This window comes from Spermophilus citellus, assembly GCF_964194105.1.
Source record: "Spermophilus citellus genome assembly, chromosome: 4".
In the NCBI taxonomy this organism is placed as follows: Eukaryota; Metazoa; Chordata; class Mammalia; order Rodentia; family Sciuridae; genus Spermophilus; species Spermophilus citellus.
The window spans coordinates 109,586,660-109,612,711 of NC_138185.1; the positions used below are offsets into that span (position 1 = coordinate 109,586,660).

Below are 26,052 nucleotides of genomic sequence, written 5' to 3' on the forward strand. Positions count from 1 at the left end.
AGTGCTTCATATAATAAAGGATATTAAAATAAACTTTTAGCCAATGTGACAATTTAAGCAAGTTTTTTGAAAGATTCAAATTATCAAAGTTCACTGGAGAAGAAATGGATAATAAAAAGTGCTTATATATACTTAAAAAATTTTTTTAGTTGCTGATTTATTTATTTATTCATTTTTTATGTGGTGCTGGGTATCAAACCCAGTCCTCACACTTGCTAGGCAAGCACTCTACCACTGAGCCACAAACCCAGCCCTGTATATATACTTTTAAAATTGAAAAAAAAATTAAAAATCTTCCCACAAAGAAATCTGGGTCCGGATCACCATTAATCAATTCTAACACTTTAAGATGGAAAAAAGTTTATACTTTCTATGCAAACTCTTTCAGAAATAGGAGGGAAGATTTCTCAACAATCTATGAGACCAGAATTATCCCGAGGGGGGAATAATTTACAGAATACAATACTCCTCATGATAACAAATGCAGACATTCTGAACAAAATTTTAGCAATCTGAATTTAACAATAAATTAAGATACTACACTTAAACCAACTAGTGTTTATCCCAGGAATGTAAGGATGGTTTAACATTTGAACTCCCATCAATGGAATGTACTATATTAACAAACTTTATATACATATATATGAAGTATATAGTACAAATATATCTCAGATAGGCCCAGAAAGAGCAATTCCAACATCCATTCCTGATTAAACACAAAACCCTGCCTGTCATCACAATTAATAAAGACTGAACACTTTCTTTTAACATCAGAAAGAAAATTTGGATGTTCCTTTCACCACTTCTATTCAATATTATACTGGAGTAGCCAGAGAAATTGGGCAAGGAAGGACAAAAGACATGCAGATTGGAAAAAAACAAAAACAAAACTTTTCTGTTTTTCAAATCATAATTGTCTGTGGAAAATTCAACCCACCAAAAGTGTGTATTTTAATGTGGTGCTTTTGGAAATGAGATTTTCCTGGGATTTGTGATTATTGTTTTTGTTACTGTTTGGTTCTTTTATGACTTCTGAACTAATCCTGTAGTGTCTGTGTTCTTTTTTTGCATGAAGCCATCAAATTGCTGAGTGCCTAGCACTCAGCCGGGCAATTGTCAATCTGCCTTACTTTTTACTTCCTGCTAACACAGAATCTGTAGTTCAAATGTGGATCTCAAGTCTTTCCTGAGCAGGTAAATATTCTTGAGTATGTGCAGTCTTGTGCATGTACACGACCTTCTACATGCTCAGAAATATTTCAGATCTTTTCAGAAGCCACTTCACACTTGTCACTCACCAGCTGTTCCTTTAAGTGGTTTGGTGAGCTTGTGTTCTCCTACCTCCCCATCCTGTTATTATTACTATAGGCAGTTAGAATGTTGAAACACTTGCCTCTGATTCTTTTTGACACTCATGGTGGTATAGAGAATATGGAGAGGCTATTCTCGTGAATGAGCTCAGATTTAGGTCAAATAAAGACAACACTTTTGAGTTTTTCCAGGGAAGTACCAGACAGTTCAAATTGTGGGAAATAGTATTTGGGAGAGCTCCGATTAGTGCTTTAAAAAAAAAGGGGCTGGGATTGTGGCTTAGCAGTAGAGCGTTCGACTAGCACGTGTGAAGACCTGGGCTCGATCCTCAGCACCACATAAAAATAAATAAGCAAAATTAAGGTATTATGTCTACTACTACTAAAAAATAAATATTAAACAAACAAACAAAAACCCCAACTATTATTGTAGGATGTTAGTTTTCTCTTCAGTTTTCAGCTAGGGAGAGAGGGATAGTAATAGTGCAAGTGAAAATTCTACAATGAATGCTTTTTTTTAAAAAAAAACTAACTTTCAATTATTTTTCTTTATTAAATGCCTCCCTACTGAGGCTTGTTACAAGCCATTGGCTGACTTTCACAATTCTTAAAAAGTTGACTAAAACTAGTTTTTAATCAGCATTCTTGTTTCTTTTATGTAGGAAAGAATTTTCAGAGGTTCTTACTTAGCTGTTTTTACTGATCTCACTTTCAGTGATCTTTTCAAAAATTGAAATTGCTGGGTTGTTTTGTAATAGGATATTAAACTTTTGTGCGTGTGTGTGTGTGCGCACGTGTGTAAGAAATCGTCAAATGGGTTTCCAGAGTTGCTGTACCATTTTGCTTTCCCACCAAGAGTGTTAACATTTTAGTTGCTCCATATCCTCAGCAGCACTTGGCAATGCCAATTTTTCTTTCTCTCTTTTGAAAGCTATCTGTGCAAGGGTGAAGTAGTGTTTTAGTGGGTATATCATGGCCTTAGTTGGAATTCTCTAATAGCTAGTGATATTGAACCTGCTGTCTCATTGTTATTTGCCATCCACACAACCTTGTGATGAAATGTCTGTTCTAAAACTATTTCTCAGATTGTTCCAAATAACTTCACATAAGTGATAAAGTTGTAATCAGAATTTACAGAGCAGGTAAAGCTTCTGAGTGGCTACTGACGTTGTAAAATTGGGTAGAATTAGAAGCAGCGTATGTGAAAATAAATGATTGATAAATTGTTCATCCACATTTAGGTGTTTCCAAGCCCACATTTTCCTTTTTAACCAATTATGTCCCAAGTTTTTAGTTCTGCAGATATTTGAATAAAATTGACATAGGTGCTTTAAAATAGGTTGGAAATCAATCTAGAGCTCCTGTATTTATTATGTTTATTATTATAATGTGGCTTTATTATTTTACTATTATAACATAATTGTGTGTCATATAATTATGTACTATATTTAATTTTTATATGTGTTGCACATCTGGGATGATGGATTAAAAATGGGTTAAATATTGTCATAATATAAAGCATTTGACAAATTAATTTTTCTTTGATATCAGCATTTCTCCATTTTATGGTTCTATGCTGTTTTTCTAAATTCCTTGGAAAAAACTTTTTCTGGTGGAAAAGGAAAGGGAAGAATAGAGAAAACATTCAGTCATTCAGAGCTCACCACTGCCAACCTTTTTTGTGTGTATAGGTCACAGGGTTTGGTGGTATTTGAGAACCTGAACTCTTCACATCACTTATTTAGATATAGTGGAATGTAAGCATACATGAGGAAATTTTCATGAATGTGTGTGTCTTTGCTACTAGTATCACTTTAACTTTTTTTTGTGTGTGTGGTGTTGAGCCTTGTGCGTGTAAGACAAGCACTCTACTGTGTGAGCTACATTCCCAGCCCCCTTTAATTTTTTGTTGATAACTTTTTTAAAAAGAGAAATTTCATGGACATTTAAGTGCATATCTACTAAATAGAACACTGCTTTTCAAACTTTATATTACATTTGAACCACTGGAAGATGTTATTGAAATAAATTGATGAGCTTTATCCTTAGAATTTCTGACTTGGTAGTTGTGTGAAGTGTCTGAGAATTTTGTCTAACAAATTTCAGGTGATACTGATGCTTCTGGTTTTTGAAAAATTTTTTCTTTTTAGATATATATGAGAGTAGAGTGTATTTTGACATATTATACATACATGGAGTATAACATTTTAATTTGATCCCATTCTTACGGTTGAACATGATGTGGAATTATATGGTTGTATATTCATAAATGAACATAGGAAAGTTATGTGCGTTTCATTCTACTGTCTTTCCTATTTCCATCTCCCTTCCCTTTGTCTAATCCAGTGAACTTCTTTTCTTCCCTCTCCTCCTCATTGTGTGTTAGAATCTGCATATCAGAAAGAACATTTGGCCTTTGGGTTTTTGGGACTGGCTTATTATGCTTAGCATGATAGTCTCAAGTTCCCTCCATTTACCAGCAAATGCCATAATTTCAGTTTTCTTTATGGCTGAGTAATATTCCATTGTGTTATATACACACATATACCATCTTTTCTTTATTCATTCTTCTGTTGAAGGGCATAGCTTAGCTATTGTGAATTGAGCTGCTATAAACATTGATGTGGCTGCATCACTATAGTATGATGATTTTAAGTCCTTTGGGTATATACCGAGGAGTGGGATAACTGGCTCAAATGGTGGTTCTTTTTTTTTTTTTTAAAGAGAGAGTGAGAGAGAGGGGGACAGAGAGAGAGAGAGAGAGAGAGAGAGAGAATTTTTAATATTTATTTATTTTTTCTTAGTTCTCGGCGGACACAACATCTTTGTTGGTATGTGGTGCTGAGGATGGAACCCGGGCCACACGCACGCCAGGCGAGCGCGCTACCGCTTGAGCCACATCCCCAGCCCCTCAAATGGTGGTTCTATTTCAAGTTTTCTGAGGAATCTCCATACTGCTTTCCATAGTGGTTGACCAATTTAGTCCCACCAGCATTGCATAAGTACCTCCCCCCGCCCCACATCCTCACAAACATTTGTTGCTTGTATTCTTGATAATTGCTATTCTGACTGGAGTGAGATGGAGTCTTAATGTAGTTTTAATTTGCATTTCACTGGTTGCTAGAGATGTTGAACATTTTTTCATATATTTGTTGACCACTCTTATTTTTTCTTCTTTTAAGTGACTGTTCAGTTCCTTTGCCCATTTATTGACTAGGTTATTTGTTTTTTTGGTGTTAAGTATTTTGAGTTATTTGAATATCTTGGATATTAATGCTCTTGAGGTTGATTTTCAGGTGATTTTCTCCCATTCTGTAGGCTCTCTCTTGATTTTCTTGATTGCTTCCTTTGTTGTGAAGAAGCTTTTTAGTTTGATATGCCATTTATTGATTCTTTTTTAAAAATATTTTTTTAGTTGTAGATGAACACACAATATTTTTATGTGGTGCTGGGGATCGAACCTAGGGCCTTTCACGTACGAGGCAAGCACTTTACCACTCAGCTACAGTCTCAGCCCCCATTTATTGATTCTTGATTTTACTTCTTGCATTTTAGGAGTCTGGTTGAAGAAGTCGGTTCCTAAACTGACACGATGGAGAGTTGGGCCTACAGTTTCTTTAGTAGGCACAGGGTCTCTTGTTTAATGCCTGGGTCCTTGATTCACTTTGAGTTGAGTTTCTTCAATTTTATTCTGCTTACGTATGGATTTTCAGTTTTATAAGTACCATTTGTTAAAGAGGCTATCTTTTCTCTAATGTATGTTTATGGCACCTTTGTCTAGTATGAGACAACTGTATTCATGTAGATTTGTCTCTGTGTCTTCTATTCTGTTCCATTAGTCTTTGTTTCTGTTTTAGTGCCAATATCACTGTTTTTCTTACTATAGCTCCATAGTATAATTTAAGGTCTGGTATTGTGATGCCTCCTGCTTTACTTTTCTTGTGAAGGAAGCTTATGGAAGTGATTAATTACATTTATTGATTTCTGTATGTTGAACCAACCTTGTTATGCTTCTGATCTTGACCACACTGGGAATGTAGTAGAAATGTAGTAGTTATTAAGGAACCAGTTGATATTACCTCCTCACCTTCTCTTTGTGTGTGTGTGTATCCATGTTTGTATACTCTATACTGTTATAGTTCAACACATACATGATTTTTGCATCTAGGCGGTGTTCAGCAAATGGCTACTTTAGGTTTTGAAGTTACAGGGTAGGTCATTCTAATGAGATTATTAGAACAGGAAAAAAAATCTGCAATAAATTGTCTTTAACTCCATGTCTTTTCTAGTTTTGTTTTTCTACATATATTTTGAATGGATTACTTTAGGGCAGTGCCCTTTTTTTTTTCCTTCCGGTGCTTAGGATTGGACCCCAAGCTTTGCTGCCTTATACTTAGGCAAGTACTCTACCACTGAGCTATATCTCCAGCTTGTTTTAATAATTTTTTATTGAGCTAAAACTTAGCAAAACCTATACATGGTTAAAATTTATGGGGAAGTGGGGATAGGAAGGACAGCAGAATAAAATAGACATTATTATTGCTGTATGTATATATGTGACTGTATGACCAATGTGATTCTGCAACCTGCGCACTCAGAAAAAATAAGAAATTATACCCCATCTGATTCAAATGTATGATATGTCAGGATCATTGTACTGTCATGTGTAAATAATTAAAACAAATGAAAAAATTTATAGTTTTGAGAATATATTATACTCAAGTAACCACCACTATATGAATAAATTCTAGAATATCTTAATCACCTCTTGGGCTCCTTTGTAGACATTTCCCAATTCCACCCCAATTCCCATATATACTCTGATCTGTTACCTGTAACTATTGTTTTGCCTTTTCTAGAATTTCACATAGATGGATTATATAGTATGTATTCTTATGTCTGGTTTCTTCTGATAATGTTTAATATTTCTAACTGGTCATTGTATCATCAGTTCATGTTTATTACTAGGCATTATTCCATTGCATGGTGTGTACTTGGGTAGCCATTTAGGGAGTTTATAGTTTTTATTCTTTTGTTATGAATGCTGTAGTTTTATTTTAAATGTATATAAAAGTAACATTTTAATGAAATTTCACTTATATATTTCAAAATTTGTAATTGTTTTAATGAAGTTATTTTTTACTAGCCCCTTGTTATTTCATCTTAACTGGATTTTCAGAAATTATAAATATATTAAGATATTTTGCTGGCTCTGAAATGTGAAAACAAAATTTGAACTTTACTGAGCATTAGGTTTTTAAAATTAAGAATTATTTTACTGACAAAATCTTCTTGATCTTTCATTTATTAATTTCTTTTATTTTATCTGATCTGTGAATATTAATTGGAACATATAAAATGAATTGACTTTCAGTTATCTCTTTTATGTCTTTGAACTGACCTACACATTGTTTAAAAAAATTGTTTTTAATTGAAAGTAATGAGAATGGTTTATTTTGACAGGCTTTTGGAAATGCAAAGACTGCTCATAACAATAATTCAAGTCGTTTTGGCAAGTTTATTCAAGTTAATTACCAGGAAACAGGCACTGTACTTGGGTAAGTACTGCTTTGGGAAATTTTTTATTTTTGTTATTACTCCTTTATGAGCTATAAATTGTGACATTGGTGTATGGTATTAAGAAAGAAAAACAACCCACATTTTTTTTTGGCGGGAAGTACAGTACTCGGTTGAATAGACTTAAGTATGTTAGGCAACCATTCTATCCATGAAATAACATCTCTAGCCTTTTTAATTTTATCTTGAGACCAGGTCTCACTGACTTTGCTAGACTGGCCTTGAACTCACAGTCCTCCTGCCTCAGCTACCCAAGTGTCTGTGATGATAGGTGTGTGCAACATGCTGGCCTAAAACTTTTTCCTCTCATTTTTCTTTTCTTTTGGAAAAGTTTAAACCTCAGGTTGTAAGAATATGTAACACTCATACACTCTTAACTTATACTTATTATTAACAATTTGTTGCATTTACTTTTCTCTGTTTTATATACATTTAGTTTTTGGAATGGTTTTCAAGTAAGTTGGATATAAAACTTGACTCCCTAATTATACTAAAATAATTACACTTTTGTACATGCTGATATTAGTGTTCTTAAAATCAAGAGATTGAATTTTGTTTACTAATAATTCTTATATAGTCTTAAGAACAGAGTCTTTTGTGCCAGCTTTAAAAAACTAATAGACTATTTTTTAGAGCAGTGTTAGGTCAATAGCAAGTGGAAAGTACAGAGAATCCCCTTATATTCCTTCATACTATGTTCTATAACCTCATAATCCCTAGTATAAATATCTTACATTAGGGGTGCATTTGTTACAATTGCTGGGCCAATGTTGTTGACATATTCTTATTAATTCTAAAGTTAATAATTTGCTCTTAGGTTCACTGTGTGTATTGTACATTCCATGGTTTTTGACAAATGTATAGAAGATATGTACTCACCATTACAGGGTAAAACAGAATAGTTCCACCTCCTACCTGGTAACCTTTGGCAACTACTAATCTTTTTACTGTCTCCATGAGAAAGGGCCCAGAGTCCCCATTGCCCCTTTCAGAGCATGTTTGCAATACCTTAATTTGCTTCCCTAGGTCTTGTCTTCTAAAGGTTCTGCCACTTCCCATTGTCACAGACTGGCAACCAAGTCTTTAGCATGTGGACCTTTGAGGGACATTTAATATCCAAACTATAACAAATACCATAATAATATTGTTTCTGTACTTTACTTGACTGTTTTTTTTACCTTTTCTCCAAAAGTAAAATACTGGCTTTAGGACCTTTAATTATGTTAACCAATTAAGCCTTGATTTTAATTTTCTTTAGTGCTTTTGTCAGTAATAGGTATTAAATTTTATCAGAAGCCTTTTTGGTATTTATGGAGATTAATCATGTCTTTATCCTGAGATTTATTAATATTGTCATTTCCCCCCAGTATTTAACTGTGTTTCATTTCTGGGAAAGGAATTCCACTTGGTAAATACTGCCCCCCCCCCCCAGCCAAATTGGTTGTTGTGTTCTATTGGCTAGGTTTTTCTTTTTTTTTTTTTAATTTATTTTTTTGGTACTGAGGATTGAATATAAGGGTGTTTTACCACTGAGCTACATCCCCAGTCCTTTTGTTTGCTTATATATTTATTTAATTTTTCATTTTGAGACAGGGTCTTGATAAGTTGCTAAGGTTGACCCCAAATTTGTGATTTGTGAGTTGCTGAGATTATAGGCATGTTTCACCACACCTGGATCTGTTTGTTAGTTTTCATTGTGATACTTGAATCCATATTAATAAGTGCAATTTATCAGTACTTTTCTTTTTCATGCTATTTTACTTGTTTTAAAATTTTATTATTTCTGTATTTAAATAAAAAAGTATCGACCCCAACTACTATGTGTTTCCCTCTACCACCTGTAGAAAACCAAAACCAAAACCAGTTTAAGAAAAGCAAAAACAAAAACAAGAGATAAGTCCTTTTTCTATGGTAAGATTGTTAGCTCATCTATTTTTCTGATTCTGAAGGCTAATTAGATACCTTTGGTACTTTTATTCATAAAAGTGGGATACAGTCAAGTCATCAGACTTTTCTTAGTATTACTGATTGTGTTGTAGCATAGATTGATAATAGGTGAAGTCATAGTGCTTTATAACTTATGAAATATTATTAAATTCTCAAAAACAGTTTTGTGATTCAGGAATAGCAGACATTTTCCCATCTTTTGAAGGAAATTCAGGCTGTTATGTGTTAATATCTTAAAGATTAACCTTTTTGTTACGTTATGATCAATAATAATCTTCTTTGTTGATAAGCCAAGAAATATATATTAAGCAGTTTTTACGCTTTCCTTATTTTATTTACTGAGCAAGGTTTATAGAATACATTTTGAGAACCAGACAATGTTATAAGTAAGGAGAATATAAAAAGATGTAAACAAGTTTTCTGTTTTTAAAGGTCTCATTGTCTGTTTGAGATGACAGATATTTATATAAGTTAATTACAGTAAATGAGATCAATGCAATGATTGAAATACGTGTCTGGAGGTTTCACATAAAAAGGTGATTTCCAGGGGCTGGGGTTGTGGCTTAGTGGTAGAGTACTTGCTTCATACATGTGAGGCACTGCGTTTGATCCTCAGCACCACATAAAAAATAAATAAACAAAATAAAGTTATTGTGTTCATCTACAACTAAAAAATATTTAAAAAGGTGATTTCCTTTGAAAATTTTCCAAGAAGGACTGGGATATTACATTATTAGTTGAAATGATAATTAGTAAATGAGTGGAATCATGACAACATGGTATATTTGAGGAAGTAAGATACATGGTTATAGAACATGGTCATAGTGGTCAGTTGATGTCCAGTTTTGTGAATAAAACTCAGATGTTTGTAAATATTTTCTTGACATTGTGAAACAGATTAAAGAATTTTATACAAAACAATCTTACAGAAATTAAATAGTACAAGGAACTCCTGGTAAGATTCAACAATGATTAAAATTTGTCATATTTGCTTTATCTAGCCCTTTCTTCTTTTTTTAAAATATATTTTTAGTTGTAGATGGACACAATACCTTTATTTTATTTGTATATTTTTTATGTGGTGCTGAGGATCAAACTCATTGTCTCACACATTCTAGGTAAGAGCTCTAACACTAAGCCACAACCACAACCCCCCTTTCTTCTTTTGCTATGCTGATTTTTTAAAAAATCACAGACATAATATCAGTTTACCTCTATGTGCTTCATTATGTTGAGCAAGTGAAAGTAAAAGAGTAACATAACTAGATCTTATGTTGTAGATGAATAACACTTGTACCAGTATCACCTGTGGATTGAGGGAAGAAAAAAGGTATTACTCCATGAAGTAGTTTGTTGGGTTAGTTGGAAGAGAGAGCTTTTGCAGTTAAAGCAGACCTGGGTTTATGTCATAGTTGTTCAGTTTACTAGTATATGGACTTAATATCTTTGAGCATCAATTTCTACATTTGTAAAATAAGGGATGTAATATTTGCTATGAAGGATGGTTGTGATAGTTTTACATACTAGTTCATATTAATACCTTTTCTTACTTTTTAGACAGATTAAGAGTCTGTTGCAGTAGACTGTTGCATAGTAGTTATTATGATACTTTGAAAAGAGTGATAATTTAATTGGTGGTGGTAGTAGTAGTAGGCTTGAAAAGAAGCCATATTTGAGCTCCATATTAATAAAGGAATGATATTCACTAAAATGAGAATGGAAATAGATTAAGGAATTACAAGTGGAAGGAAGAATGTTGAGCAGTGTAGTGGGGAGTGAATGATATGCCTGAGAAAATAACCTGTATTTATAACTAAGTAGAGAGAATGTGATGGGGAGGAATTGCGTTAAACACAGCTCACAAGTCAAATTTAACCCAGAGTAATTTGGATAGAATAGTGTAAAATTTAAAAATCTAAAAATTTTAGAAACCCTTTTCTAGAGAATTATAGAAACCCTTTTCTAGAAAATTAAAGTGTTATGCAGTTGCTCCTGTTTGGATGAGAGGTATTGAACTTGAAGGTACAGCCTGGGCAAAGAATAAAATATGAGAAATAAAATTGATGGTTCAGTTCCTCATTTTTTTTCCCCCCAGGTTAAAGTCCGTTCTATAGCTTGTAGTATGTTAACTCTTTTTGATGTAATCTTTCTACCCATCTCATTTTCTTGGCTGTATTAAGACTCATTAGTTTGTGGACTTAACATTGGATAATACAGCATCCTTAACAATTATAATGGTAAATGTACTAAGATGATCTGGAGCATATTCTTTGTACTTTCGTATCATTATAAATAAATATGTATCTGCTTTTTATTTATTACTTTTATGAATTTACTTTTCTTCTAGTGCCTATGTTGAAAAATATCTACTGGAGAAGTCCAGGCTTGTTTATCAAGAGCATAATGAACGGTATGTATTTTTATTTGTATAATTTTATCAAGTTAGCATTAATAGTGTACAGATTGACTTTTAGTTACTTTGTATATTAAGACCTTGAATTCAGGGCTAGGGATATAGCTCAGTTGGTAGAGTGCTTGCCTTGCATGCACAAGACCTTGGTTCGCACCCCAGCACCACAAAAAAAAAAAAAAAAAAAGAAAAGAAGACCCTTGAATTCACTTAACACCATGTGTAGTTTTACATGTATTTTTTTCGTGAACAGAATTCTGTGGATTTTCAGAGGTTGTTAGGTGATTTGTTTTAAAATATATTTTAATTGTAGAGGGACACAATACCTTTATTTTATTTATTTATTTTTATGTGGTTCTGAGGATTGAACCCAAGTGTCTCACATGTGCTAGGCAAGCACTTTACCATTGAGCTATAATTCCAGTCCCTATTAGGTGATTTTATTGGTATGTAGAATTATTGCTTTTTCTAAATTTTTGGCAAACCATCAGAATAGGAAAACCATTTCTTAGGTGATAAAACCTTTTCTTTGTTTCTAATTGTTGTTTTTCTAATTTGAAAAAAGATTCTCAATAGAGCACTTAATTCAGTTACAATATTTGAGGAATATGGGACTTTAGACATGATGTATGTGTTATCATTCATATGAAGAAACCAAGTATGAAAGAGAGAAATGCTTTGCTTCATGATATAGTGAGACAAAATAAAGTTAAGATCTAAAGTTTGAAGTTAAATAGACACACATTAAAAATCTTTGACTCAGGCATCTCACTTTACTCTTAGGCATTTATTCCCATTTTATACATGGAAAACTATTCTAGAGTTGTTTAGAGGATTAATTGAAATTTGAAAAATGCTTATTGAGTGGTCCTCGTATATAATAAAAGTTCAGTAATTAATGGTAACATTGTCTTAATGAATTACAGGCAGGATTAGGATAAGAAGTCTGGCTTTTCAATTATTTTGTATTTATTTTGTGGCTAGCAGAAATAGAGGATATTGGAATTAGAGGTGTTTCAAAACAAAGGGAGAGGACTGGAAGAATAGCTTAGTGGTAAGAGCATATGCTTAGCATATACCAGGCCCTAGCACCAAGCAGTGGAAAAAAGGAGGAAGTTTTAGGAAGAGAGTAGCTTCATAAAGGCTTATGGGGCTTAGCAGGTGCTGCTATTAGGAGGTTATTAGTAAATTTTTCTGATTAGTTCCATGAGGGTGAGTAATACCTTTTGTTCATTCTGTCATGCTCAGTTAACACATTGTCTAGCATATAGTAGGCACTGAAATATCTGTTGAATGAATAAAATAATGATCCCTAAGGCCCCTTCCAGCTAAAAAGAGTATAAAGTGAGAGGCATTTATTTATGGACTAAACATTATCTAACTGTTGTTCACTATGATCAAATCAAACAAATGGCTCCATTCCAAGTTTAGTTAGAACTTGGTTGATATCAATTAATTAGTACTCCCCTGTATTAAGGATTGAACCCAAGGTATGAGCACATCCCCAGACCATCCCCCCCCCACTTTTTTTTTTTTTTTTTTTTTTTACTGGGGAGCTTAATCATTGAGCTATATCTCATCCTTTTTGAGAAAGGTTGTTGAGGCTGGCCTCAAACTGTGATCCTCCTGCCTCAGCCTCCCAAGTTGCTCAGATTATAGGAATATACATTTTAGTGGAATGGTGGGGATATCAGCCTGCTTTCCTGGTTTTAGAAATGAATGGGAGGTAAAGATCCAGATTTACAAACTGATTCTCTGACACCTTGATGGATTTGATTTGCAGTTACATGCACATACAAGCCTTATGATATGTTGTTATATTTTGGCTTGCTATTATTTTGCTGTGGATTTTTCTGTCTATTGCTCTAAGTTTTTTTTTTTTTTTTTGTGATGTCTTTTTCTATTTTGATATTAGGGTAGTAGTACACTGGTTCATAGAATAAAATGGAAACTGTACCCTTTTATAATATTTTGGAAAGGCTTGTGAAGAATTGGGTTCTTTAAATGTTTGGTAGAATTCACCAACAAAGTCATCTGGTTCTGGGCTTTCATTTATGTAAAGTTTTGATTTCTAATTCAAACAATTTGGTTGTTATGGATATATTCAGACTATTTCTTCTTTAGTCAGATTTAGTAGTTTGCATCTTTCTAGAAATTTGTCCATTTTATCTAGGTTATCAACTTGTTAAACAAATTTTGTTTATAGTATCTCTTACAATCTTTTGTTTCTAAATTTGAATCTCTACCTGCCAGCCTTATCTTTCTTCCTGTTTCTCTTGCTCTCATATCATTTTAAAGTTTTTCATTTTATGGATCTTTGCAAGAAACCTATTTTTTTTGTCTCATTGATGTCCTCTATTTTCCTGTTTTATTTATTTGTGCTCTGATGCTTATTATTTTATCTCTTCTGCTTGCATTTGGTTTAGAATGTTGCTTTTTTCCTAGTTTCTTAAGGTAGATAGTTAGGTATAGATTTGAGATTTTTATTTTTTTAAATATTTTTTTTTAGTTGGAGTTGGACACAATACCTTTATTTTTATTTGTTTTTATCTTTATGTGGTGCTGAGGATCGAACCCAACACCTTGCAAGTGCTAGGCGAGTGCTCTACCGCTGAGACACAGTCTCAGCCCCATATTTTTCTTTTAATACAGGTTTACAGGTATAAATCACTGTTTTAGTCAGCTTTTTCACTCCTTTAGTCTTGACTAAAAGATCCAACCAGAACAACTGTAGAGAAGCAGAAATTTATTTGGGGGCTTAGGGTTTCAGAGGACTTAGTCCATAGGCAGCTGGCTCCATTCCTTGGGGCTCAAGGAGAGGTTAAACATCATGGCAGAAGAGTGTGGCAGAGGGAAGCAGCTCACATGATGATCAGGAGAGAGAGGGATAGAAACTCCCCTCCCCAGATACAAAATACTTAACTCAAAGGCACACTCCTAGAGACCCACCTCCTCCAGTCACACCCTACACACCTACAGTTACCACTCAGTTAATCTCATTAGGGGATTATTTCATGGATTGGGTTAAGACTCTCATAACCCAATCATTTCTCTTCTAAACCTCTTTCATCGCCTCACACATGAGCTTTTAGGGGACACCTCACATACAAACCATTAACACATTGCTTCAGCTATTTCCCTTGTTTTGGCATGTAGTTGGCTCTCTCTATCCATGTGTTCTACATCTATGGATTAATCAATCTCAGTTTGAAAATATTTGGGAAAAATTTGCATCTGTACTGAAAATGTGCAGTTTTTTTCATTATTTAAATATTATAGTAATGCAACTATTTTTCTTACATTGTATTAGGTATTATGCTGAGGGATGATTTAAAGCATATTGGAAGATGTACATGTTTTATATGCAAATTGTATGCTATTTTATTATATAATGGACTTGAACATCTTCAGATTTTGGTATCTGGAGGTGAAGGGGTGTCTTAGAACTAATCCTTGATAGATACTAAGGGGTATTAATATTTTTGTGGATCTGAAAGTATTTCCTTTGTGATTTCTTCTTGAATCCATTGGTTATTTATGAGAGTGTTATTTCATTTCCACATATTTGTGAATTTTAGAGATTTCTGCTTTTGATTTCTAATTTTATTGTGAAGTGGTTGAAGTGGGTATTGTATGATTTCAGTTTCCTTAATTGAGACTTATTTTATGGTCTGACATATGGTTTATCCTGGAGAATGTTTCATGTGAACTCAAGAAAATGTATATCCTTCTGTTGGAAAGTGTTCTATAGATGATTGTTAGGTAGTATTTTTCAGTCTTTTTTCCTATTGATCTTTTGTCTGGTTATTCATCCATTATTGAAATTGGAGTATTAAAGCCTCTCATCATTGTTGAGTTGTCTATTTCTTCCTTTGGTTCTTTCCACTTTTTGCCTTATATATTTTTGGGCTCAGCTTAAGATGCATTTATATTTAGAATTATTGTATCTTGATGGATTTATCTTACGTGTCTAGGAACAAATTTTGTTTAAAAGTCTTATTTCATCCAATATTAGTGTAGATACTCCAGCTTTCTTTTGGTTACTCTTTGCATGTTATATATAGAAAGTTTGGAAATTTATATTTTTTATATATTTTCAACTTATTTGTCTTTGAATCTCAAGAGTGTATCCTATAGGTAGCATGTAGTTTGATTTTTGTTTTTAATCCTTTGCCAGTTATCTGCTTTTGGACAGAATGTATAGTCCACTTCTATTTCATGTAATTACTGTTACAGTAGGATATTCTTATGCTCTTTGTTTTCTGTATGTGTTATGATATTTTTCTTCATCTATTTTCCTAGTACTGGTATTGTGTTAAGTAAATATTTTTCATGGTACCATTTTATTTCTGTTGGTATTTATTTCATTATTTTCAGTAAATTTTTAGTGGTTTCCCTGGGGATTATAGTTAATATCTGAATTTGTAACAGTTGTGTTTGGATTAATAACAACTAAATTTTGATAGTGTACAAAAAATTGTATTTCTGTTGATCTGTTCTTTCCCATTTTGTGCTGTTATTTTCATGCAGATTACATATTTACAATGGTACATTCATTAACACAGATTTCATAATTATTGCTCAGTGCGGTTTAAGTTTATTAGAAAAGCATTACAAACAAAAATGTATGCTTTCTTTTAAATTTACCTATGTAGTTACTTTTACCAGTGTTTTTATTATTTCTTTATGTTTAGTTAAATCTTCCTTAATACCCTTTTAAGGGGCTGGAGTTGTGGCTCAGCTTAGAGTGTTCGCCTACCATGTGTGAGGCCCTGGGTTCAATCCTCAGAACCACATATACAATAAATAGATAGATAGATACATACATACATACATATATAAATATCCAACTACAACCAAAAAATAAATATTTTAAAAAATACCCTTTTAATTCAGCCAGAAAAACTCCCCTTAATATTTTTTGCAGGGCCCAACAGCTAACTATGGAATCTTAGTTTTTGTATATTTGAGAACGTTTTAATTTCTCTATGATATTTAAAGGATAATTTCCTGAATACATAATTGGTGGTTGACAGGTTTTTTTCCCCTTAAAGCACTTTGACTGTGTTATCCCTTTGCCATAGTTCCTTATGACAAACTAGCTGTCAATCTTATTTTAGAATATTTTGATGAGCTATAATGCTTTGGTGCTTCCAAATTTTTTTGACTTTTTATCTTTCAATAGTTTTGGTTTGCATAGGTGTGAAATTTTTTGAGTTTATCCTCCCTGGAATTTGTTGAGTTTCTTGGATGTTGAATTATCTTTTTGCAACTGTGACAAATACACCTGGAAAGAACAACTTAGAGGAAGAAAAATAATATTTAGCTCATGATTTCAAAGGTTTCAGTTCATGGTTGGCTGGCTCCATTGCTTTGGACCTGAGGAGAGACCCAGTATCAGTGTCAGAAGGGTGTGGTGGAGGAAAGCTGGTATGAACAGAGAAGAGGGAGAGAAAGAAAGGAAGACAGGCGCAGCGTGCACAGACATGTGCGTGATGGTGCAAGATAAGAAATTCCCTTCTAGAGCACACTCTCAGTGACCTACTTCGTTTAATTTTGCTCCAGCACCTATGTTTCCACCACTTTCATTCAGCTATTAATGGAATAAACCACTTGTGAAGTTGGAGCCCTCTTGATCCAATCACTTCCCAACAGCCTCACCTGTAAATATTGCTACATTGGGAATCAAGCCTTCAACACCTAAGTCTTGGGGGTTACATTCAAGTTCCAAACCCTAAGAGATGTGCAGATTGTTTTCCATCACAAGGGGTAGTTTTTGCCAATTATTTTTCAAAAATTGTTTCTGTACCCTTTCTTTTCTTACATTGGGCTTCTCGTGTTATATATATATATATATATACATATATATATATACATGTATATATATATATAATATTATATATTATATATATATTATTCTTTTTAATGATGGACTATCTGAGACTGTTCATTTTTCTTCATTTTTGTTCTTCTTCAGACTAGTCTGATTGACCTTTCTTCCTTTAAGTTCAATGATTCTTTCAAGTTCACCAATTATTTATTCTGCCTATTCATATCTATTATTGAACTCAGCAAACATTTTACAAAAATTTTCATTTTAATTATATCTTTCAATTCAAAAATTTCTTTTTGATTATTTTTTTAAATAGTCTTTTTGTTGAGATATTTTTGTTATACTTTATTTCACTAAATAGGATTTTCTTTAGTCTTTGGTTATATTTAAAATAGTTGTTTAACAGCATACTCTAGTGATAGAGCCACATCAGTGTTAATAGCAGTGCAACTCAAAATAGCCAAGTTATGAAACCAGTTCAGTGGCCATCAGTAAGGTGGCTGAGTAAAAGAAATAAATAAAGAAAGAAAGAAAATGAACTTATAGCATTTGGTGATAAATGGATGGAACTAGATAACATGGTAAGTGAAATAAGCCAGTCTCAGAAAATCGAGGGTTGAATATTCTCTCTTATATGCTGAAGGTGGAGCAAAGTATGGAGAAGAAGAAGTGTGTTGGGGGGGTTGGCTATCAGATCAATAGAGAGGGAAGATCAGAGGAGTAGAAAGAAATTTAAGGGGAAGAAGGAGGGACAGGAAAGGGGAGGAAATGCACAAGGAATTTGACAAAATTATGCAGTGTACATGTATAAATATATCACCGTGAATTTCATTTTTATATATATCTCTAAAGCATTAATTAAAAACATATAAGTGATTGCGAGGTAGACTCGTAGAGGAGAAGAAGCAGAATAGAGGAGGTGGGCAGGGTGGGTACTAGAGGCTGAAATGGAATAAATTAAATTCCATGCATGTTTTACTATGTAAAAATGAACCTAATGTTATTTACAACTATAATGGACCAATAAAAGGAAAAAAAGGACTGGGGGATATAGCTCACTTGGTAGAGTGTTTGCTTTGCATGTACAAGGCCCTGGGTTCAATCTCCAGCACCACACACACACACACATAAAAAAGGAAAAAAATAGCTGATTAAAATCTTGTGATAAGTGTAATGTCTGGGATTTCTTAGAGACAATTACTAATGATTTTTTTCCTCCTTTTTCTACTTTGCTGTATTTTCTTATTCCTTTGCGTATGTCATAATTTTTTATTGAAAATTGGACATTTTAAATCATATAATATAGCAACCCTGGAGATGGATTTTTCCTCTCTCAGGTTTTGTAATTGTTTTTATTTCTGTTTGATTATTTCACGACTTTTCTGAACCAACTTTGTAAAATCTGTATTCTTTTTTGAGTGTGATCATTGAGTGCTTATTTCACTTAGTTGTCAGGTAATGATTGGACAGAGATTTCTTTAAATGTTTGGAAATAAATAAGTCTTCTACTCTTCGACACAAGGCTCTCCTGTATCTGATGAAGGTTGTGCCTTCAATACTCACCTGCTAGGCATATTTTAAATCCACCTTAGTCTTTATTTCTTGCTTGTCCAGACCTTCAAGGTTAGATAGAGTTGAGAGTTTGTACCTCAACTGATCTTTGTACATACAATCCTAGTCTAGTACACAGCTTATGCATGTGTTTGGTCTCTTTGATTGCCAGAAATAGATTGGAACTTTTGACCTTAAGTTTTTTTTTTTTTTGGTTAACCTCTTATTTACCCCAACTATGTGAATTCCATCAGGTCATATAAAAAGAGACTTGAATATGGCTTCTTTGAGGGAAAACCAGACAGTTAGAATATTGGTATTTAGGGAATGAGTCCTTGAATAAGCTTCAACCCTGTTACATCCCTTCTGGTGGTTGCCAGTCTTCTGGTGGCCACCATGATTGCAGGCTGTTGGTTTTCAAGACTACTGATGAATTGGTGAAATTGCAATTTTTGGGGACTGGGAGTACCGAGGATTGACTCAGAGGCACTCAACCACTGAGCCACATCCTCAGCCTTATTTTGTATTTTATTTAGAGACAGGGTCTCATTGAGTTGCTTGGTGCCTTGCTTTTGCTTTGAACTTGCAGTTCTCCTGCCTCAGCCTCATGGAGCAGCTGGGATTACAGGCATATGCCACCATGAGTGGTGATCGTTGCAGTTTTTAAAAAATTTACAAAGTTATGAAGAAGTTAATTCTGACAAATTTGCAAGTTTTCTCATTTGTTGTAAGAATGACATTTTGCTACCTTTGTTCCTCTCCTTTACATTCTGAACCTAAAACATCATTCTCTTTTGTAGGAAAACTTAAATATTGAATCCATTGCATCTGTATTAAAAATTAAGCCCTTCTAATTCATTTTACTAAATAATGTTTCCTCATTTTTTCCTGTTAAATGATTACTGTAAATCCCATGTTCATTTTATAAGGCTTTACTTTTCTTTGTTTCCAATAGGAACTATCATGTATTCTATTACCTTCTGGCAGGAGCAAGTGAAGAAGAAAGGTTAGCATTTCATCTTAAACAGCCAGAGGAATATCATTATCTCAATCAGGTGAGATATTCAAGAAAAGCATTTTGAAATGTAGGGCATGATTAAATTTTCATCCTTGAAGAAAGCTTTTATTTCCTAGTCCTTTCTTTCCGAAACCTGGTAATGGATATTAGCTAGCATTTTCATACATACAATTTAAAAATTTATATGATGTAATTTTCAAATATACAAATTATCATCACCCTTGTGTGTTAAAAATTAGTTATATGTACTCTTTCTGTGTTTTATGATGGAATATAATAAGTTGCTTATTGGTACTTCCATATGAGAAATGTGATTTTGCCAAAGTAATTTACTTTTTACAGAGTAATGATTGTCCTTTATAAAGGGATTACCTGAAACCTGATTTGCATGTTTTACAGTCTTAATGCAACTACCTCTTTGCAAGATGTTATGACACTGACTTAAGAGTTTGACTTTACAATTTAATGAATTTTTTTTTTTAAAAAAACATTTAGTGTGAAATTCCTCTAACTGTGTGTAGTGACACATACCTGCAGCCTCAGACAGGAGGATTTCAAGTTCAAGCCCAGCTTGGGCAAAATAGTGAGACCTTGTCTCATTTTTAGAATGAGACAAAAAAGGAAAAAAATTTGAAAGGCAAATGAATTAAAGAATTTAAATGTTTCTTTAAAATTCAATATTTACCCCTAAGCTTCCAAAATAAGGAGTGATTCTCATAATTTTCATAACATTGATTTCTCTAATTTTATTCCTCATATTAACAAAAATTCTAAAACCAGTATTAATGGAATTGCTATAATGGGACCATTTAATAGATTGTCTCTCCTTATTTTTTGTTTGATGCAAAATATAATGTCTATGGAAAAAATTTCTTTATGGTAATTAAAAAATACATATGTAGATTTTTTTAAAATTAATTAATTCTTTAATGATGACTCAAAGATTATAGGTTGTATTTAGTGTTATGAAAGTAACACCTTAGATTTTTCCTAAGAGTGTACTGTATAACTCATATTTCTTAATCTTGAAATTACATGTTAATATAATTTTCCTTAGCTTTATATTAATATATCAAGAATTTCAAAGTTATTCAAAATACCATTTATATATGACATAATAATAGACATTTTTACCAGGCAGAATTAAGAAAATTTTAAAAAATTGCCAATTCTGATTCTGGGTTTTTTCCTTCTCTGTTTAAATTACTTGCTTGGTATTTGGGTGATTAAATATTTTCTTCTTTGCAAGGTAGTAATCATCCATAAATGAGTTGATAGTTGTTAGTAGTAGGAAATCCAGAGTTCTATTTCCTTCTAATATCAGTATTCATAGGATGTGGGAATCATCAGTTGATGAATATCAGAGTCAGTGGACAGTAGCATATATGGGTTCGACAGAATAATATATGATCTCCCATGATCTGAATGCTTTTTTCTTATTTTATATTGCTATACAAAGTAACTTCTATTTAGATAGCAGTAGTGCTACCTGCATATAACATCTAAGAGATTGTTAGAGAAGTGTACCATTACTTAATAACTTTTGCCTAACTAATCTACCTTACTTTCAGATAACAAAGAAACCCCTCAGACAGAGCTGGGATGATTATTGCTATGACTATGAGCCGGTCAGTACAAGTACCTAAATATTATGTGTTCCTGTTAAAAGGCCCTCATGTTGCTTATTTATATACATCTTGAAAACAGTGTAGGAAAGAAGATCAGTCAGTATTTGATTTCTCTGAATGACTGATTTATATGTATATGGTTTGATTAAAAACCAGTTTACAATTTTGGATATTTTTAAAATTTGCTAATGTTTAATCTACATTTAGTATTTATTTTGATAATGAACTGCAGCATTGTTATGTATGGATCTGTATGAATTATGTTATTTTCTCTGAGATTTTAAAAAATTACTATTTAGCTGTTTTATTACACCACATATTATGAGTAGTGATTATTTATTTTAAAAAAATTACGTTATTCCTGTTTCCTGTGCCAACAATCTTTTCACAAAATGAATGCATGTATATTTTTCTTCTTTTTAAAAATTGCATAACAGGCTACTTGGGTTAATAAAATGTTTAAAAAATTAAGTATTGAAATTCCTATAAGAGAGACTGCAGAGAGATGGCGGCGGGAAGTGAGTAAGCCGCTCTGTGCTCCGCGCTGCCGCCGCATCTTAAAAGATAAAGTAAAGATCATTAAAGGAGATCTGTCGACAAAGACTCAGCACCGTGTCAAGAAAGGGGCCTAGGTGGAGTGAATCCGCCACGACTCCAGCCAAGGTGGAGTGAGTCCATCACGACTTCAGCGCGAGCAGTAAGGCTGCAGCCCGAGCTGTCTGGCTCCCTCGGACCCTTCTCCTTCTACTCTCCGCCTTTCTGCTTTGCTTCTCCCCCGCTGTCTCTCCTCCCACGCTCACTCCCTAAATCTAGATCTCAATTTCTTTCCCCCACCCCGCCCGCTCTCCCGTGTGTCCAGTACCCGGCCCGCGCGGGCCCCGAGGCGCTACCTCCCCTCCCCCAGTCCGCACTCCCTCCCCGGGGGTCCCGAAGGCCACTGCTGAGCTGCCACCGCGCCGCCGCCGCCACTTCCCGTGGAGCACCATAGAGCAGACTCTTCACCACATGAGTGGGCTGCCCAGTTAAATGGAACAGCTGATAAGATGAGTGACAATTTAAAATCTAAGTGATCCAACATGGCGGCGGACGCGGAGAGATCAAGTCTCTAACCCCTTCAGCTGCGCGATCATAGGGAGAAGTAAACTGTCAAAATACTGTTCGCTCAGGACCACTAGGCACTGTTGAGCTGAAGGGGATCCCGGGCAAACAGTCTGCCCCTCTCAGAACACACCGAGCCTGGATTGGGCTGCATTCTAGTTCTGGTTCGCCTGCTTCTAGTGACTCAGCACTAATGATCCCGCTGAAATAACTAGTCGGCCCACCTGAACTCACAGAGGTAAAAGCCAACTGAGCACGATAGTCAGACCCAGGGTATCCCTCTGCTGACAACAGAGGTCCCTTGCACCAGCTACCAGGGGAGTTGCTACCTGAGGGCAAACAAATTCGCTGGGGGTCCTCAGCCCCAAGCCCTACAAACTTAGGGTCTGAGGGAGGCAAACAGAAAGGGTGTGCCCAGGCATCCATGGAAACAGGGCTCCCAGGAGCAGCAGACCTGGCGTGTAGCCAGTATTGTGGTGAGCTTCACAGGTGAGCGCGGCCTGGCTTGAGGAACCACAAGAGAAGGCCCTAGGCACTCAGGATTGGAGACCCGCAAAGTCTGGGAAGAAGAGCTGAGGAACAGTGATTGGTTCCCACCCATCAAGAAGAGAAGCCTGGCCCAGTTCCCACCTACTGGAAGAGAAGTTAATTGAGCTCTATGACTGCATTTATTATTATTATTATTTTTTTTAATGATTATTATTGGTATTTTTTTAAATTTTATTTTCACTATTTGTTGTTGATGTTGTTGTTGCTCTTCAACTTTCTTATTAATGGTTTCAAATTTTTTAAAATTCTTTTTATTCTATTATTATTACTATTATTTTTTAAACTTTAATTTCCATTTGTTTATTATCATTATAATTTTTTTTTGGTTTTAAATTTTTATTTTTTCATTTTTTCTTTCTTTCTTTTCACTTTTTTTCTTTTGTCTTTTCATTTCTTTTGAATTTTCTTATTCCCCCTTTCTTGAATTCTAGCTGCCTACACTCACTCTCTTTAGTGACTTCTTCCCTTCCCTTCTAATACCTCTCCTCCCAAGCATCAAATAAATTTATAAGAGTAAACAGTAACTCAGCAGTCAAACAGAACAAGAAGTATCATGAGCATAAAAAAATCAAGGAAGAAAAGGAGTACAAAAAATGAAGGACAGCCTAAATATTCAGGAGGACCTGGAGTCATCAGAAAAATGGCCATATAAAGAACTCAAGGAACACCGTAGACAGATGGAAAGGAACCTTAAAGATCACATTGAAAATGAATTACATAAACAGATAAAAGAAGAAGTTAAGCATCTTTATCAGGAGATAGAGATTATAAAAAAAATCAAACAATAATTCTAGAAATGAAGGAAACGATAAACCAAATTAAAAACTCAAATGAGAGTATCACTAACAGAGTGGAGCAAGTAGAAGCCAGAACGTCAGATAATGAAGACAAAATATATCATCTTGAAAAGAGTCTAGCCAACTCAGATAAGCTGGTAAAAAATCACGAGAAAAACATCCAAGAGATTTGGGATAACTTAAAAAAAACCAAACTTATGAGTCATCGGGATAGAGGAAGGCACAGAGATTCATGCCAAGGGAATGAGTAACTTGCTGAATGAAATAATTACAGAAAACTTTCCAGAAATAAAAAAGGAAACAGATATACAAATTGTAGATGCATACAGGACACCGAGCACACAAAATCACAGTAGACCAATGCCAAGACACATTGTTATGAAGATATCCAATATACAGAACAAAGAGAAAATATTAAAAGCTACAAGAGAAAAGAGGCAGATTACATTTAGGGGTAAACCAATAAGGTTAACAACGGATTTTTCATCACAGACGCTGAAAGCGAGAAGATCCTGGAACAACGTATTTCAAACACTGAAAGACAATGGATGCCAACCAAGAATTCTGTATCCAGCAAAATTAAGCTTCAGATACGACAATGAAATAAAAATCTTTCATGATAAACAAAAGCTAAAAGAATTTGTAGCCAGAAAACCAGCATTGCAAAGCGTCTTGATCAAAACTCTACACGAGGAAGAAATGAAAAACAGTAACCAAAACCATCAGCGGGAAGTGCCTCGGTAAAGACAGACGACAGGGGGAAAGCTAATCATGGAGAAACAATCTAAATTAGAAAAAAAAAAGAGATAAATAATCAAAAATGGCAGGAAGTACAAACCATATATCAATAGTAACTCTAAACGTTAATGGCTTAAACTCTCCAATAAAGCGACATAGGCTGGTATCATGGATTAAAAAAACAAATCCAACAATATGCTGCCTCCAGGAGACACATCTGATTGGAAAAGACATACACAGGCTCAAGGTAAAAGGTTGGGAAAAAATATACCACGCACATGGTCCTCGTAAGCAAGAAGGGGTGGCCATTCTCATATCGAATAAAATCGACTTCAAGACTAAGTTAATCAAAAGGGATAAGGAAGGACATTATATACTGTTAAAAGGAACCATTCACCAACAAGACATAACAATTATCAATATTTATGCACCAAATAATGGCGCTGCAAAGTTCATAAAACAAACTCTCCTCAAGTTCAAGAATCAAATAGACCACAACACAATAATCATGGGTGACTTCAACACACCTCTCTCACCATTGGACAGATCCTCCAAACACAAGTTGAATAAAGAAACTATTGAGCTCAATATCACAATCAATAACCTAGACTTAACTGACATATATAGAATATATCAACCATCATCAAGTGGATATACTTTTTTCTCAGCAGCACATGGATCCTTCTAAAAAATAGATCATATATTATGCCATTGGGCAACCCTCAGTAAATATAAAGGGGTAGAGATAATACCATGCACTTTATCAGATCATAATGGAATGAAACTGGAAATCAATGATAAAAGAAGGAAGGAAAAATCCTACATCACATGGACAATGAACAATACGTTACTGAATGATCAATGGGTTACAGAAGACATAAAGGAGGAAATCAAAAAATTATTAGAGATAAATGAAAATAAAGACACAACATATCGGAATCTATGGGACACAATGAAAGCAGTTTTAAGAGGGAAATTCATTGCCTGGAGGTCATTACTCAAAAAAAGGAAAAACCAACAAATAAATGAGCTCACACTTCATCTCAAAGCCCTAGAAAAGGAAGAGCAAAACAACAGCAAATGTAGCAGAAGGCAAAAATTAATTAAAATCAGAGCGGAAATCAATGAAATTGAAACAAAAGAAACTACTGAAAAAATTAACAAAACAAAAAGTTGGTTCTTTGAAAAAATAAATAAGATCGACAGACCCCTAGCCATACTAACGAAGAGAAGAAGAGAGAGAACTCAGTAATTTACTAACATACGGGATGAAAAAGGCAATATTACAACAGATGCTTCAGAAATACAGAAGACAATTAGAAATTATTTTGAAAACCTATATTCCAATAAAATAGAAGATAGTGAAGACATCGATAAATTCCTTAAGTCATATGATTTGCCCAGACAGAGTCAGGAGGATACTCACAACTTAAACAGACCAATATCAATAGATGAAATAGAAGAAGCAATCAAAAGACTTCCAACCAAGAAAAGCCCAGGACCGGATGGGTATACAGCGGAGTTTTACAAAACCTTTAAAGAAGAATTAATACCAATACTTTTCAAGTTATTTCAGGAAATAGAAAAAGAGGGAGC

At 34.0% G+C, this 26,052-nt stretch overlaps 1 protein-coding gene across 4 annotated transcripts in view; it reads left to right on the forward strand.

Moving 5' to 3' along the window:
- Positions 1–26,052, forward strand: part of MYO9A (myosin IXA) — a 266,957-nt gene that overhangs the window by 55,838 nt on the left and 185,067 nt on the right. For all 4 annotated transcript variants that reach the window (XM_081290716.1, XM_081290714.1, XM_081290715.1 and 1 more), the window contains exons 3-6: positions 6,774–6,868; positions 11,182–11,244; positions 19,584–19,683; positions 21,218–21,274. In XM_081290716.1, coding sequence (XP_081146842.1) covers positions 6,774–6,868; positions 11,182–11,244; positions 19,584–19,683; positions 21,218–21,274 — 315 coding nt within the window. The remainder of the gene's footprint in view (positions 1–6,773; positions 6,869–11,181; positions 11,245–19,583; positions 19,684–21,217; positions 21,275–26,052) is intronic.